Source organism: Pseudophryne corroboree, chromosome 12 (genome assembly GCF_028390025.1).
Source record: "Pseudophryne corroboree isolate aPseCor3 chromosome 12, aPseCor3.hap2, whole genome shotgun sequence".
Lineage (NCBI taxonomy): Eukaryota > Metazoa > Chordata > Amphibia > Anura > Myobatrachidae > Pseudophryne > Pseudophryne corroboree.
The window spans coordinates 130,218,557-130,236,770 of NC_086455.1; the positions used below are offsets into that span (position 1 = coordinate 130,218,557).

Consider the following 18,214-nt stretch of genomic DNA (forward strand, 5'->3'; position numbering starts at 1 on the left):
AGTCCGATTTTCTGTGACGAGCAGTCCTCTTCACATAGATTTTCAGAGCCCTTACAACGGGTGTAGTATGGTATGCCGGCGGTCGGGCTCCCGGCGACCAGCATACCGGCGCCGGGAGCCCGACCGCCAGCTTACCGACAGTGTGGAGAGTGCAAATGAGCCCCTTGCGGGCACGCTGCGCTCGCCACGCTGCGGGCACGGTTGTGCGCTGTGCACACCACGCTATTTTATTCTCCCTCCAGGGGGGTCGTGGAACCCCACGAGGGAGAATAAGTGTCGGTATGCCGGCTGTCGGGATTCCGGCGCCGGTATACTGTGCACCGAGATCCCGACAGCCGGCATACTGAAGACCACCCCTTACAACATCCAAGGACTTTGATGAAACTGAGGAGTCCGTAGCAACTGGCACCACAATAGGATGGTTGATATGAAATGCCGACACAACCTTCGGAAGGAACTGCAGACATGTTCGGAGTTCAGCTCTATGTTCATGAAAGATTAAGTATGGGCTTTTACATGACAAAGCCCCCAACTCCGACACACGTCTAGCAGAAGCCAAGGCCAACAAAGTGACAGCCTTCTTCGTGAGAAACTTGACCTCAACCTCCTGTAGAGGCTCAAACCAGTCCGACTGGAGGAAATGCAACACCACGTTAAGATCCCAGGGCACCGTAGGCAGCACAAAGGGAGGCTGGATGTGCAGAACTCCCTTCAAAAAGGTCTGAACCTCAGGGAGGGCAGCCAACTGTTTCTGGAAGAAAATGGATAGGGACGAAAACTGGACCTTTACAGAACCTAATCTCAGGCCCATATCCACACCTGCTTGGGGGAAGAGGAGAAATCGTCCAAGTTTAAACTCTACCGAAGGAAACTTCTTGGATTCACACCAAGACACATATTTTTTCCAAATGTGATGGTAATGCTTTGACGTTACTCCTTTCCTAGCCTGTATCAGGGTAGGAATAACCTTGTTCGGAATGCCCTTCCGAGCTAATATCTGGCGTTCAACCTCCATGCCGTCAAACGTAGCCTCGGTGAGTCTTGATAAGCGAACGGCCCCTGCTGCAGCAGGTCCTCCCGAAGAGGAAGAGGCCTCGGCTCTTCTAGCAGTAGATCCAGAAGATCCGCGTACCATGCCCTTCTTGGCCAGTCCGGAGCAATGAGGATTGCCTGAACTCTTGTTCTCCTTATTAGTTTTAGAACCCTTGTAATGAGTGGAAGTGGAGGAAACATGTATACCGACTGGAACACCCACGGAGTCACTAGGGCGTCCACCACAATGACTTGCGGGTCCCTTGACCTGGAACAATACCGCCAAAGCTTCTTGTTTAGACAAGAGGCCATCATGTCTATTTGAGGTACACCCCAAAGATTTGTCACCTCCATGAACACCTCCGGATGGAGGCCCCACTCCCCTGGATGAAGATTGTGTCTACTGAGGAAGTCCACTTCCCAGTTGTCTGCTCCCGGAATGAAGATTGCCGACAGCACCAACGCTTGTTTTTCCACCCAGAGGATGATTCTTATTACCTCTGACATTGCAGCTCTGCTCTTCGTTCCGCCCTGTCAGTTTATGTAACCCACTGTTATTACATTGTCCGACTGCACTTGAATGGCCCAATTTCTCAGTAGATGGGCCACTTGGAGAAGACCGTTGTAGACGGCTCTTAATTCCAGAATGGTTATCGGCAGGCCGGCTTCCAGACTTGACCACCTTCCTTGTAAGGTTTCCCTTTGAGTGACTGCGCCCCAGCCCCGGAGACTTGCATCCGTGTTTAGAAGGATCCAGTCCTGAATCCCGAACCTGCGGCCCTCCAGAAGGTGAGGTAATTGCAGCTACCAGAGGAGTGAGATCCTGGCCTTTGGCGACAGACGTATTCTCTGGTGCATGTGTAGATGAGATCCCGATCATTTGTCTAGGTGATCCAGTTGGAAGGGCCGAGCATGAAATCTCCCATACTGCAGAGCCTCGTAAGATCTCCAGAAGGCGAATGCACTAATGAGCTGACACCCGGGCTGGCTTCAGGACATCCCGAACCATTGTTTGTATCACCATTGCATTGCTTGGAAGAAACACCCACTGCACTTCCGTGTCGAGGATCATTCCCAGAAATGACAACCTCTTGGTTGGTTCCAAATGAAATTTTGGAAGATTCAGGATCCAACCATGTTCCCTGAGAAGATGTAACAGCTTCTCTTTGGACGATGCCTTTATCAGCAGATCGTCCAGATATGGAATGATGTTCACCCCCTATCTGCAGAGGAGAACCATCATTTCTGCCATCACCTTGGTGAAAACCCTCGGTGCTGTGGAGAGGCCAAATGGCAGGGCCTGGAATTGAAAACGACAGTCCAACAGTGTGAATCGGAGATAAACGGAGATAAACAAATCGGAATGTGGAGGTATGTATCCTTGATATCCAGGGATACCAGGAATTCCCCCTCCTCCAGACCTGATATCACCGCCCTTTAGAGACTCCATTCTGAACTTGAACTCCCTCAGAAAGGGGTTTAGTGATTTCAAGTTCAGAATGGGCCTGACCGAACCATCCGGTTTCGGTACCATGAAAAGGTTCGAATAGTAACCTTTGTTTTGCATCTGGTAGAATTACCTGTGCCTCCACCAACTTCTAGATGGCTCCCTGTAGGGTAGCCCTGTCTGCCAGCAAAGCTGGCAAGCCTGATTTGAAGAACCGGTGAGGAGGGAGATCTTGAAATTCCAGCCGGTATCCCTGAGACACAATATCTTGTACCCAGGGATCCAGGCCGGATGACACCCAGACGTGACTGAAATGTCTGAGTCTCACCCCCACCGGTCCTACCTCCAAGCCGGGCGGTCCACTGTCATGCTGAGGACTTTGGCGTACCGGAAGCAGGCTTCTGTTCCTGGGTTTGCAAACATTTGTGACTAATTCTCTGAATTTTATTACCAGATAGGTTCAGGGATGGCTACAGGTAATTTTCAGTGTGCGGAAGGGAATTTAGGGGTGGGGATTTGCACCCCCCTTCCTCTTTGTCTGTTGTTTGTCTGTGACCCCTCCCCTTCCAGCACCTGATATATAATTACCTCCAGGTATGATTGAGCAGCTTCCAAGTTGTTTGTCTGCTTGTGTGCAAGAGGCATTGAATGGGAGCAGCATTTGGAAGGCATGCTGTTCCTTGTAGTGCCAATGGGAGATCCTGGGGGTGGCTCCCGGGTAAGTTAGCTCTCTGTCTGGAAGTGTTTTAGTAATAGCCTTTATCATGAGGCCTACTGTGACAAATAACATGGCCCTATGTGGGCACTGCTATCATGTAGTGTTAGGACTGCTGTATCAGAGAAGCCGTGAAGTGGCCAGCCGCTAAACATGTGTTTGCAAACATTTGTGACTAATTCTCTGAATTTTATTACCAGATAGGTTCAGGGATGGTTACCTTCCTAGGGATCTGGAATTTTTCTCTGGGTTTTACCATGCTTTTTCAAAAATAGCATTTCATTCTTTGGACGCAGGGAAGGTTAGCAAGGCTTTCTTATTGTCAGTGAAGTAAGCCTCCTCAACCTGCTCAGGTGTTGTGTCAGCAATATTCAACACATCCCTAATAGCCTCTATCATCAACTGCAAACCTTTAGCAAGAGATGCAGCCACCCTGAGCCTATCCCCATCACCATCTGCCGTGTCAGAGTCGGTATCCGTGTCATCTTGCATAATCTGGGCAAGAGCACGTTTTTGGGAACCTACCGAGGGGTGTCCTGAGGTAACAGAACCGGACCAAACTGCCATAGAATTTTGTAAAACCTGAGTTGCGGATTCATTCTGTGCAACCCTAGTAGAAATCTGAGAAATCATAGATTTGATAGAGGATAACCATTCAGGCTCCCTTGCTGGTATCTGTGCTAAAACAGTGCAATCCTGATTACATGGAATGAGATCATCCTGAGGGGACATATCCTCAGCAGCATATGACACAGAGTCCCTGGACATAGCTAACTGGAGACCCCAAACACTCCACACACACACACAGAGGAGGCTAGACAGAGTTTCCCCCCTGAGGAATGGCAAGAGAAACACAGAGTTTGTAGCCAACCCACACACAGCGCTGTTTAAATAAAGGACACCCCTTACCAGCGCTTAATGTGTACTGTAACAGATTACACAGAACTAATTCACCACCTCCCCCCCTTCTACATCCCCCTGGTACCGCACAGGATAGCTGGAATTGCATGGATGGACAGAGCTCTGTCAGCGTCTGTGTACAGGAACTGCAGGCAGGAAAATGGTGCTGAACGCTGGGGTCTGGGACTCAGGGTCGACAGCACAAAGGTCGACACACTTTAGGTCGACGCCAATTGGTCGACACACATTAGGTCGACAGGGTCAAAAGGTCGACAGGGTCAAAAGGTCGACAACAACAAGGTCGACATGGAAAAAGGTCGACATGAGTTTTTTATGTTTTTTTGGTGTCGTTTTCTTCGTAGAGTGACCGGGAACCCGAATTAGTGCACCGCGTCCCCTCGCATGGCTCGCTTCGCTCGCCATGCTTCGGGCATGGTGCCTTCGCTCCGCTCCGCTTCGCTCGGCACACTTTACCGTTCCAATCGTAGTCCACGTGGATCGTTAAGTATGAAAAGGTTCAAAAAAAGAAAAAAATCGTGAAAAACTCATGTCGACCTTTTTCCATGTCGACCTTGTTCCTGTCGACCTTTTGACCCTGTCGACCTTTTGACCCTGTCGACCTAATGTGTGTCGACCAATTGGCGTCGACCTAAAGTGTGTCGACCTTTGTGCTGTCGACCTGGAGTCCGGATACCGAACGCTGCTGGGTCGGCTCTGAGGAGAAGCTCCGCCCCTGCAAGATGGCGCGTCTTCCTGCACAAATTCTTTATACTGACCTGAGGATTCCGTCGCTAGGCGGGGGATTCCGTCCCCTGTTAGCTTCTGAGTACGGAGGATTGTGATGCTAGCCTGGGGATTCAGTCTCCGGTTAGCGTCTGTGACCAGTGTAGGGTATTAAGACGCTGGATCAGGACGCCCCTCATAGCACCAACACTGTGTGCCGCTGAGCCTTCCCGGAGCGCAGCTGCACAGAGCTGCGCTCCTACCCTTGTGCCGCCATATCTCGTCATCTTCTGATCTTCTGGCTCTGTAAGGGGGGTGGTGGCATGCTGCCGGGGTGAGCGATCCCCTTTGCCGGGGAACATTCGATCCCCTCAGGAGCTCAGTGTCCTGTCAGCGGAGATAGTGGCTCAGACCCCGCAGGGCGGACACTACACCCCCCCCCCCCTTAGTCCCTCAAAGCAGGGAGGCTGTTGCCAGCAGCCTCCCTGTGCCTAAACTCTAAATAAAATAATAAAACTGGGGCGTGGCCTGGCCTGTGAGCTGTGAGGAGGCGATCTCGGGAAGCTCCTGCCGGCCCTGCTCTTTGTGATATAATAAAACTGCTTTAGGAGGTCCTTAACCCCTCAAATATATATCAACACATACCTCTATAATCTGGGACCAGAGGGTCTGGGTTGCGGAGCCGAGGAGCCCTTTTAAGGGTTCCTGCAGGTTGCGGCCCTGCCCTCCATAGAGAGCCGGGGACTATAGTCTGTTCTCCCCCCGGCCGGAAGTGCGGGTGTGCGGGCCGATCGGCGGCGGAGCTCGGGAAGGACGACTTCTCCCGACCACACCAGCACTTGTCTTGTGCCTGGCTGGCCTGCCGCGTGAGCCCCCCTCCCCCGCTACCTGTGCTACACGGAGCGGAGACCCTCTAATCAGCGCGGACGCGTCTCCCGTGCACCGGAAGCTGAGAGGCCGTACGCGAAGCCCCTCTCTCCCCTCTGGCTGTGAGCCGCCTCCTCGCCTGCGACTTCACTCACCCTCCCCACCAACGATCAGGCTCGCTCCTGGTGCCTCTGTTGTGGAGGCCTAGCACAGGGGACTGGCGGCGCCATTTTGGTTGTGGGCTATCCGCCCACACTACAGAAAATAAACGGGGCTGTGGGGAATCGGGGCCCTGGTTCCTTACACCCCACCCCCTCCCTCACACACACTGCAGAGTTCTGCCTCGGGGGCGTGGCCTGGAGGCCGACCTGAAGAGTGGCATTTCCCACAAGCTCTCAGGGACCTGAGAGTTCTTGATTTGCTCCACCTGCACTGCGGACGCTAACTGAACAGGGGGAGAGACGAGAGACCCTACCGAAGCCGGGCCGGGAGCCTCAGGACCCGGGCGGAGGCCATCTTGGACCGCGAGTGTTAGAGGAAAAAAAAAAAAAGCGTCGGTGCTCCAGCGGCGGGGTCCCTCAGGACCTAGGTGAGCCTCACCCGCCTCCCCGACCTGCATGAGCCGCTTCCCTCTCCTCTCCCCTCCCTGCGACCTCCTGTCGGACCGCTCCCTCACCTGCTGCGGACGGACCGCCGGACCTACAACGGCGCTCTGTCCACAAACAACCGACCCCTGGGGTTGCAGCCCCGTGCTTTGGACGACTCCACCTGCTGTCCGGCTGCCCCCCACACACCCTGCACGGCCCCTTCTTACCCTCTGGAGTTGAAACCGTTCCCATAAGGGCACACCAGCCGCGGCCCACGGTTACGCCCGACCTGCATACTGTTTATATCGGGCACTATAACGGCCCAGCTTGGGACTGCGCAAGTGGGACTCACTGGTGTCCTTGCAAATTGCCCTGTGTCCTGTGAGTGCTACACAGATTTCCTCTCTGCCAGGTGAATCCCCCCTCGGGGTGCCTACTCCGAATCCCTCTCCCCTCCCTATAGAGACACTCTTCCTCTCTCGTTACATACCTCCACTAATTGACGCCCCTCTCCGTCGGAGCTCCCCGAAGTTCTTCCACAAGCTGCCAACGCTGCTGCTCCACGCAGCAATGCAATACCTCGTGCTCTCGTCCTCCGTTACTCTCCGTGAGGCCACCTGATGATCACCTGAGACCAGTCCGCGGGGAGTGACCGCTTCCTGGGAGCCATGTTGTTTTTTGTATCTTCCTGATTCTGACGCATCTTGAGCTTATTGCAAACACCCTCCTTGCTATCTCCCTGGAGCATGAGGCATACCTCGAAATCCTCTAAACGGAGCAACAACAACAACAACCGATCTCAAAAATCCACAAGATCTCAAGCAGACCTGAGGCCTTTCCTTCATCCATCAAAATCCCCACAGATGGAGAGTCGTTCTTCACCCCACCCCCCGACGTCTCCCTCTGCCTCCTCGATCTCAAATCCGGCTGACGACATGGCTGACCCCGGTACGGCGGGAGGCCGGGACCTCCGGGAAATCCTGACCTTCATGAAGTCACTTCCCACTAAGCAAGACCTTCAAGACACCATTAGGAATGAGCTCGCCTCCATTAAAAGCGAAATCTCACACCTGTCTGATCGCGTAGTGAACTTGGAAGAAGACCAAGACGCCAATGTCTCCTGTATGTCCTTATTGAGAGACTCCATCGTTGCTCAATCCAAGGAAATCCATGCTTTACAGTCTAGGATGACGGATATCGATAACAGAGGCAGACGGAATAATATCCGCATCCGCGGCCTCCCGGAAGACGTTTCACAATCTGGGTTAGTGGATGCCCTGACCAAGATATTTAACGAACTTTTGAATAAAGATTCAGACAATATTATCACTTTTGACAGAGCCCACAGAGCCCTTCGACCGAGAGGCCTCCCCACCGACAGGCCCCGAGACGTCATTTGCCGGCTCCATTACTTCTCCGAGAAAGAGGAGATTATGTCCAAAGCCCGTCAACTGGCCAAAATTGATTTCAACGGCTCCGATATCAGCCTCTATCAAGATCTTTCTTGGTACACGCTCCAGCAACGGAAATCCTTGAAACCCCTAACAGACGAACTGCGGAAACGTCAACTGCGGTATCGATGGGGTTTCCCCTTTAACCTCCAGGCTTGCTCCTCTGGAAAATGGTTCACCCTATCTTCTCATGCAGACCTTTCCTCGTTCTGCTCTTCATTAGGTCTACCTCCGTTGGACATTCCGGATTGGGAGTTCTCTCTCCCTGAAAGGGCTCCTGACCTACAACCATGGCATGAGGTACGCGGTGCCAAGAAGAGAAGCCAACCGAACGCTTCCCCCTCCAAGCCTACTTTACGCTGAGGACTCGTCTGTTTTAATGTTACTGTTTTTGCTTCTTTCAAGAGTCTCTTATTAATACAACAGTGGTGGAGGGTACTCCTTCCTCTACAAGAGTTCTCACATGCGCTTCTCGTTAAATCTCTGACTGGTGAGGGATGTTATTACTAACTAACCAATCTGTCTGGTTGGGCTGGCCGGTTGGTGGCGGGGGCTGTAGATCATACTGCTGCCCCTGTCGCCCGCTGTCCAGTCCTCTTAATGCAAGTTGTTGTTTTTTTTTTGTGTCAGTTTTGGGCGTATTTTTCCACCATGGCTCCTGGCGCGGTTCACTCCCGTTCCCCCATTGAACCCGCCCTTGGCTTATTGCCGGTAGGGAGGCTAAAAGTACTACGGTTCAGTCTCTCTCCTGCGGGTCTTTTTCTGATGTTATTACATTGTTATTGTATTTTTGTTTTTTTTCTCCTTGTCTCTTTTTCCACGCCTACTCCTCTTCCTCCCCTTTTTCTATCCTACCACTTTCAGGTTTATAGAAATTCGCCCTATTTCACTCCACCATGAGTGTCCCTGGGAGGATTAAAGTGCTGTCCCTTAACGCGCGTGGTCTTAACACGCCGGAGAAGAGATCTAGCCTTTTACGTTTACTGAGATCTGAAAAGGCAGATGTTGCGTTAGTGCAAGAAACCCATTTTAAAGTTGGAATTCGTAACCCCTCTCTTACCAGTCGCTATTTCCCCACGGCATATTACAGCAATACCCTAGGTAGCAAGTCCAAGGGAGTGGCTATTATTTTCTCCAAGGATTTACGCATTTCTGATGTGTCCACACATAGGGTGGTTCCGGGTAGACTCCTCCTCTTGACTTGTAAACTCTTTGAACAACTGTTTACTTTTGCAGTGATGTATGCCCCAAACCAGGCCCAATTGTCTTTTTTCAATTCCCATCTCCCGAGATTGGACTCTCTGTTCCAAGGCATTACTGTTCTGGGTGGGGACTTTAATTGGACTTTGGACCCCAGTACTGACACATCATCCCAAACCCCTAGATTTGTTGCATCTAAATACCGCCATATCAAACGGTTACTTCATACACAACAACTAGCTGACTCCTGGAGAACCCTCAACCCCTCGGGTCGTGACTACTCCTTCTATTCACACCCCCATCGGGTTTATTCCCGCATAGATTACTTGTTCCTTAGCCATAGACACCTTCCGCTTCTCATAGACGCCACTATCGGCTCTATCACCTGGTCAGACCATGCTCCGGTGACGTTGACTCTAGATCTCCCTCACGGTCCCCGTAAACAATGGACTTGGAGACTCAATGAGTCCCTTCTCTACGACACACTTTGTAAAGATGCCTTGGATAAGGCTATAGACGATTATATTGCCACGAATGACACAGGCGATGTCTCTCACCTAACTGTGTGGGAGGCACATAAGTGTGTTCTCCGGGGCAAGCTGATCCAACTAGGCACTTATAAGAAGAAGCAGAGGCAGTCTCTGATCTCAAGTCTTCTAACTAGGATTCACGCCCTCGAGACCTCTCACAAGGCGTCATTGTCAGATAGGACCCTAGTGGAATTGACGGAAGCCCACTCACAATTGAATAAACTCCTGTTGGATAATATAATTCTCTCCATCCGTAAATGTAACCAGAAATACTATCAGTGGGGTAATAAACCTGTCCGAGTCCTAGCTCAGGCTATACGTACCCAACACTCGGCTTCGTTTATTGGCTCTGTGAAGGACGCCAAGGGAGTCCCCAAATTTAAATCACCTGAGATTGGCGCGTGCTTTGCACGGTTCTACGCCTTGCTCTACAACTTAGAAAGTGCCCCCCCGGATGGAGACCCCTGCCTTTCACTCCAAAAAATAAGGGACTATTTGCGGTCCATAGAGTATCCCGTTCTCCCGCCCTCGAAACTTAGCTTGCTGGAAGCCCCTTTCACTGCCCAAGAACTGGATCAAGCAATTTCCTCTATGCCATCCGGAAAAAGCCCTGGCCCTGATGGCTTCACTATTGCATACTATAAGGTATTTAAGGATAGATTGATTCCCCTTCTTCTTAGAGCATTTAACTCCATTCCATCTGGCTCTCATTTTTCCCGTGACTCTCTGGAGGCCCATGTTTCGGTGATACCGAAACAGGGCAAAGACCCTTCGATTTGCTCCAGTTATAGGCCCATCTCCCTCCTGAATGTGGATCTTAAGATCTATGTGAAGATCCTGGCCAATAGATTGAAGACGTTGATACCTCTCTTAGTTCACAACGATCAGGTTGGTTTTGTTTTGGGCCGAGAGGCTAAAGACAATACAACCAAAATCCTTAATCTTATCCACTTGGCTTCCCACAGTTCTACTCCCACAATCCTACTCTCTACGGATGCCGAAAAGGCATTTGATAGGGTCAATTGGAAATTTATGACCTCAATTTTAGAACACATTGGCTTAGGTCCCAACGCACTTGCTTGGATACTAGCCCTCTACGACTCTCCGACTGCAAAGGTACGCGTAAATGGCACCCTATCTGACCCATTCACCATAAGCAATGGCACTAGGCAAGGCTGCCCACTGTCTCCATTGATCTTCGTGCTCTGTATTGAAGCGCTAGCTAGAGCCATACGAGCTAATCGGGACATCAAGGGTTTTGTTGTGGGAGAAGGAGAGTACAAATTGGCACTGTTTGCCGATGACCTTTTAGCCATAGTATCCCATCCCACCGACTCCTTACCACACCTGATGGACGAGCTTGACCTCTATGGACAACTTTCCAACTTCAAAATGAATTACTCTAAATCTAGCGCTCTTAATATTTCCACCCCTGAAGAGTCCGTAGTAGCCCTTAAACGTTCTTTCCCCTTCTCATGGCAATCTTCTCATATAACATACCTCGGTATAAAGCTGTCCGCTAGTGAGTCCCAGCTGTTCCTGTTAAATTATTTGCCCCTTTTGCAAACAATCCGGAATGATTATTCTAGATGGAATATGAGATATCTATCTTGGTTTGGGAGGATTAATACTGTTAAGATGAACACCCTTCCTAAACTATTGTATGTAATGCAGGCCCTCCCGGTACGCATCCCAGAGTCCTGGTTCCGATCCGTTTCGCGATTGATCCAACAGTTTGTCTGGCAATGGAGGAGACCTAGACTTAAACGCTCCCACTTGACTAAATCAATCAAAAACGGCGGCCTCAAACTTCTCGATATAAAACATTATTACCATGCCATTCTTTTAAGCAGAATTATAGATTGGACGAGAAGTCGCGAGCTCAAACAATGGGTGGTACTGGAGGGCCTGTACGTGCAGCAATTCCCGGAAATATTCCCTTGGCTCCCCTCCCTCCCAAAGTTACTCTTCCCCCATCCCACTATTGCTCCCACGCTAGCCGCCTGGAAAACACTACGGGGTCTTCCCTACATCTCATCCAAATTTGGCCCCTTGACATCTTTTCTGGCCAACCCAGAGTTTCCACCGGGTCTTAACCCCGCCCACTTTTCTCAATGGGCTGTTGCAGGAGTGTTCAGGGTCGGCCAGATGGTGTCGGCGACTGGAGTCAAACAGTTCACGGACTTGAGGGCGAGATGGGACATCCCTCAACAGGACTTTTGGAAGTTTCTACAGATAAGGCACTTCTTGACAACTAACACTAGACTTCACAGCGCCGCCAGGGAGTTGACCCTGTTTGAGAGGCTTTGCGTTGCAACCCTAGACCCGACCCACACTATATCCACGCTATATAAAATTGTTTGCCATTCCCGACCTGTCGATAACCCGCCCTTTGCTTTGGCCTGGGAAAGAGACTTAGGCATCTCCTTATCATCTAGAGATTGGGAAAGAATTTTCTTAAAAACTCACTTGAGCTCGGTCTGTGTCCAGGTCCGGGAGACACAATACAAAGTTGTGACAAGGTGGTATAGACACCCCTCCCTCCTCCATGCTATGTATCCCTCCTCGCCAGCCCACTGCTGGCGTTGTTCCTCCACAACTGTCTCCCTCTTACACATTTGGTGGACTTGCTCCATGATCCAACCGTTTTGGCGGGAGGTTATGCTCGTTTCTCACGACATTCTTAAAACTCAGATCCCCTCAGACCCTGCATTTTGGCTTATTAACCACTCTAATATTCCAGTGTCCCAACATAAACACTTATTACTGCGTCATCTCAGCAATGCAGCACGTGCTGTAATCCCGGCCATGTGGAGGTCCCACCTCCCCCCTACACGTCGTGCATGGTTCGCTAGACTGGACTATTTTATGAGAATGGAAGACTTGTTTCTCTCATCGATAGACAAGTCTGGCGAATTTGATTCTACTTGGCTCCCTTGGTTGGAATACAAGACCTCCCAGGCCTACTTAGCCACTCCCTTGGATAGCAGTTGATATCCCTATAGCTTTGTTTGTATACCTTAATAAGTGGTACCTCTTACTTCCTCTTGTCCCCTTCTCTCCTTTTCTTCCTTCCTACTTTTCCTTGTTTCTTTACCCAATTCCAAATGGCTACCTTTCCCTGGTTCTCTTTTAGTTTTTATACTTCTTCGTATATGAGAACACAATTTATTAGTGATGTATAGTGCAGCTCACAGCAGGCACACCATAGCCTCTCTACGATATTGTATTTCAGTATCCCCAGCTCCTTAGATGTTATGCTCTACCTGCCAGCCCACTTTGCTGCTGCTACTTTTGAAGGTTCTTTATTTATCTGCTGGCCTGCTACTCTTGCTCTAAGCATTTTTTTTATATTCAGATCTGTGACTATATATTTTATTGGTGTCAATGTTTCTAAATCTGAATTTGTCTGTGTTCCTCTTTATTGTTTACGTCTTTTGAAATCTTTAATAAAAATCGATTATACAAAAAAAACAAAAAACTAAAAGAACTCCTATGGAGCTCCCCTAGCTGTGACCGGCTCCTCCGGGCACATTTTCTAAACTGGGTCTGGTAGGAGGGGCATAGAGGGAGGAGCCAGCCCACACTCTCAAACTCTTAAAGTGCCAATGGCTCCTAGTGGACCCGTCTATATCCCATGGTACTGTTGTGGACACCAACATCCTCTAGGACGTAAGAGAAAATCTATTAAAATATTTACATTGCCTCATAACATTAAACCACTGCACCAAAGTTGTTTAAGTGCCATAGTAGCAGTCAGGAGTTAAAAGTATTGTTTATTTTGGGATACATACATCTTATAGACAAGTAGTATGAGGACAATGGAACACTGAAACTGCATACCCTCCAACTGTACCTTTTCGGCAGGTACAGTACCTTTTTTATGGTCTGTACCGATTTTTGGCTCTCCAAACTTCCATTGAAAGTATAGGAAAAGGGGCTTTCCTAATTTGTACCGATTTTTATGTTTAAAATGTTGGAGGGTATGAAACTGTTATGTTACCAAGTGTGAAGCATCGCGCGCAGGCAGTACAGTTGTAAACATGAAGGTAAATGATCATGCTTACAGTGTATTGCCGGCATCACGTTGCCCACATAACGGAGTCTTTGATCCGGAGTCCCCATACTGCTGGTCAACATTGTGATCATCGACAAGACAACTACTTCCTGCTTATTTTCAGTTTTACATTTTGACTGACAAATAAAGGAACCTGAAATACTGTATCAGATATCTCTGTAAGGTCTAGCTCATAAGGACAGATTATGAAAAGTTCTTCTGACATCACATGCTCAGCAAAGTCTACACAAAAGTTAATCACACAGACAGTATTGTTATCCAGATACCTATATGTTGTTTTCGGGGTGGCAAAGTTGCCCGCAGCATGGCCAGTAAAACATGTTATTTGTACAGGTAAGTTTCTGCACCAGTCTTTAATTTTAAGAAGTACAGTAACATCTCTACACAAAACTTCTCCCAGGAACAGTCTGAGAACTACAATCACATGCAAAAACAAAAATAGTTTATTGTTTGGCATTCTCTGATGATGGGCTAAAAGTAACAGGATATGAATCTTCAGGGCTGCACCCACTCTGTGGAATGCCCTACCACGCACAATAAGACTCTCCTCTAGTCTCCAAACCTTCAAGCGTTCCCTGAAAACTCACCTCTTCAGGTAAGCGTATCAAATTCCAGAACTGCCCACATAACCTTCATAAACTTTCCTATCAAATTGCATCCACTCTGCACAGTCCACACATGTCTTCTCATACTTTACTTTCCCTTCCTCCCAACCCCGGTTCATCATTGCTCTGTGATCATATCATACAGCCCACCAAGAACCTTTGCAATCAGGTGGACAACTATGCAATAGAAAGAACGTATCCTTGTGTATCCATGCCTACATCCCTATAGATTGTAAGCTTGCAAGCAGGGCCTTCCTACCTCTATGACTGTTTGTTATTACCCAGTTTTGTTATATCATTGTTATTTCCAATTGTAAAGCACAATGGAATTTGCAGCGCTATATAAGAAACGGTTAATAAATAAATAATGATTGCCAGATGTGTGGGCCTCTGGGTAAGAATGCCTGTGTTGTTTAAAGCAGCAATCATTTACAAGGTAAAGCCAACCTGGTTTTGCCTTGTAAATGATTGCTGCTTTAAAAAAACAAGGGCAGACTTGCGCAAAATTCCTGCCCGTCCGGAACTCGGAGGCTATTACATTTAGCCGAAGGAGTCAGACAAATGTTCGCGTTTCAATCTCATGTTACTATTGCATAATATATATATATTTTTTTCTGTTTTAGTTGGATTATATAATTGCATTACTTACCATTCTCAATTTCAAAGTCAGCAAATGCCAGCTCAGAGCCTTGATTGGTGATGAGAAGTTCCCCATTTAAAGTGAAGATCATTGATTTGTCATCCAAGTTAATCATGGAACCAACTACATCTCCTGGCTGCCAGTTTCGGCCAAAGAAAGAGCTTCCCATGTTCCAGCACTGGCCCTGTGTGAAGTAATACATTAGTACTTCCAAGTGGTAAAGGTTACATGCATGCTATACTGCTGAGGAAATGAGTGGAGTATTAGAGGTCCTTCCTGGGCATGTTGGGGTAATGTGTTGAACACTGCTGATATATGTTGGATGTTACTTGGTATATGTATTAAGAAACAATGGTGTGTGCTCCAACTGATGTTTATGTTTTTGGACACCGCTACTACTTTTTGAATATTACAGGGTTGATGTGTTGGGCACTGCTGAACTGCTGGTATGTATTGGACACACCCAGCCATCACAATTTTGCATATTATGCCCTACATACCACTAATTCTTTCTCACAGTTCATGTCACCTAACTTTTATCCTTGACAATTAACATTTGAGAGAAATGTGACCAGTCTTGATCTATATCAGTCTACAGGGTGGCCCATAAGTGTGGAAACACCCTTATAAAAAGTAAATGAGTAATTAAATATTAATCCGGAGTCTACACATATGATATAGGAGAGGGGGAAAACTATTTAGGGTACATCACCAGTATGGCGGCCATCTTGAAATCGGCCATCTTAGATGCAACTCTTTTTTTTTTTTTATTGGGAAGGTAGTCATGTACATATCAAACAGATGCAGGATTTCTTAAGAAAAACAATGGTGTTCTTCATTTTTAAATATCTTTATTTAGTTTTAACTGAGTTTTATTTTGAGGTTTTGGTTTATCTTTTCTTTTTGGTTTATCTGCAACTGATCCGGTTTCTTTAAATTTGGCAAGGAGTTTGGCATATGCACTGCAAGTAATGGGTTGCCTATTTGGGTGAAGTTGGTTGAAATAATTTGCAATAGCACATGTGCTTAATTCTCCAGATATCAAGACAATCTCAACACCTTCTTTTTGTGTTAGTGCCATTGTCATTAATGTCACTGGTTGCAAAAGAAAACTCAGACATGTTAAAACGAAGAACACCATTGTTTTTCTTATGAAAGTCTTCATCAGTTTAATGTCACAGGAGTACCTTCCCAATAAAAAAACAGAGTTACATCCAAGATGGGCAACTTCAAGATGGCCGGCAAGCTGGTGACATACCCTAAAAAGTTTTCCCCCACTCCCATATCAAAAGAGTAGACACTGGATTCAGATTTCCTTTTTATTAGGGCATTTTCACACTTTTGGACCAGCCTGTATATTATTTCTTTCTTGCAAAGAAGCACACAACTGGGCAAAACCATGTTGCACTGCATGTGGGGCATATGTAACATGTGCAGAAAGTTTTAGATTTGGGTGGGGTGTGTTCAAACTGAGATCTAAATTACAGTGTAAAAATAAAGCTGTCTAACATTTCTGGGCTACATGCAAAAGCAGCCAGTATTTACCCTGCACAGATACAATATAACCCACCCAAATCAAAATCTTTTTGTGCATGTTACATCTGCCCCACCTGCAGTGCAGCATGGTTTTACCCAGTTGTGTGCTTTTTTTGCTTTGCTTACAAACCTGAATCAGGCTATCACTTAACAGTGCCTGCCATAGAATTCCCCTTCTGTGTGGTCATCACTAGAATGTGCTGTTGACTAGAACTATGCTGTTGTGTACTGCTGAGTTGTTCTAACTGTTCATCGATAAACTGGTTAATTGAATGCAACCACCTATACAAACCCATGCAGTAAGACAACAAGGCCCAAATGTATTAAGCCTTAACAAGAGATAAAGTGGAGACAGATAAACAGTGATAAATGACCAGCCAACCAGCTCCTGTCATTTTTCAAACACAACCTGTGACACGGCAGTTAGGAGCTGATTGGCTGGTCATTTATCACGTTTTATCGGTCACCACTTTATCACTTTTTAAGGCTTAATACATATGGGCTAAGTGTCTTACAGTGATTTTAAATAAACCCTATGCAGCCCTGGTAGATTTATTATTATTATTATTATTATTATTATTATCATCATCATCATTATTATTATAATAGTTACAGCAGCTTTACAACTGGGAGCAAAACAGTAATAGAACAGTAATAAAACAAGACCAGTTATTAACAGACAAATAGGTAAGGACCATGCACAAAAGTTTACATTCAGCTGTCACGGAAAAGGAGGAGTGAAACTATAGTGAGTCCATATTCATATCAATGTGAACTAATATACAAATTGGGTTTTTTAGTACTGTATATAAAAATTGTGTTGCAATACATTACTCTTGTTTTTTTTAGTATATGACACAAGAGAAAGTGTAACATAATAAAATACCAATGAAAGAGTTTCACCCAGTGTCGGACTGGGACATGAAGGGCCCACTGGGGGGATGCAGTTATAGGGGCCCATACTTAGGGGTGTGGCCAGCCTACAAAGGGGGTGTGGCCAGCATCCACAGAGGCTTGAAATACACAATAGTTTAGTGCAGTGTAATGCAACTTATCTACCATGTATAACACAAGTGCACAGTCTGGAACCTGATCCCTAGAGGAAGGAGTGGGCCCTCAGGCAGTGGGGCCTACCGGTGGTTTCCCTGGTACCCCTGTGGGCCAGTCTGACCCTGGTTTCGCCTATATGAAAGGATTGCCTAATTATTTTTTTCACAAGATCCAGAACTGCATCAATGTCCTGAGCTGCTGCCTGTGTTTTACCAAAGGTAATCATTATGTAATTGCCACTTACTCTGCTTCCTTCGAATACAAACGCCCGATCATCTGCCCCAAGTTCAATGTCCGCTCTACAGTTAGGCCTGGCCCAGCCAACACGCATGTCGCCTCCAGTCACCACTTCAAACTCAAAATACCACTGCCCAGATTTGACAGCATATGTTTGTTCCACCCTGAAGAAGCGAACTTTGTCAACGCCAACTCGCTCCATCATTTGGTCAGCTGCAGAAAATAATAGCAATGAAGAAAATGTTATCTACATAATACTACAAGATGAGCCCATCTATGAGTGTACAGAAATATAGAAACGGACAGGCACTGTCCAGGCAGAAGGGAACATTAATAAAGGGTCACTTCGAAGAATTGAGAGCTATGTGCAACACACAATAATTTGTGTACGGTTACCAGATGGCAGTATTAGCCACGAAAGGGATGATATTTACTACCCAACAACCAGAACAAGGTCAGAACCATTAAGTGCCTCTCCAAGTTCTGAAACTGAATTCTAAAAGTCCTTGGGAAGTTATCAGGAATTGGCAATATATGAAGGAAACAAAATCTCATTAAAGAAATTATGGGTGACACTCATGCTGGTCTCCTCTTTGTATATATTCTATATATGTTC

General features: G+C 47.4%; 1 protein-coding gene across 1 annotated transcript in view; it reads right to left on the reverse strand.

Annotated features, from left to right (window-relative positions):
* Window positions 1-18,214, reverse strand: part of RYR3 (ryanodine receptor 3) — a 1,295,770-nt gene that overhangs the window by 522,521 nt on the left and 755,035 nt on the right. The window contains 2 exon segments of the mRNA XM_063948019.1: window positions 14,785-14,959; window positions 17,606-17,811. Of these exon segments, the coding sequence (XP_063804089.1) occupies window positions 14,785-14,959; window positions 17,606-17,811 (381 nt within the window).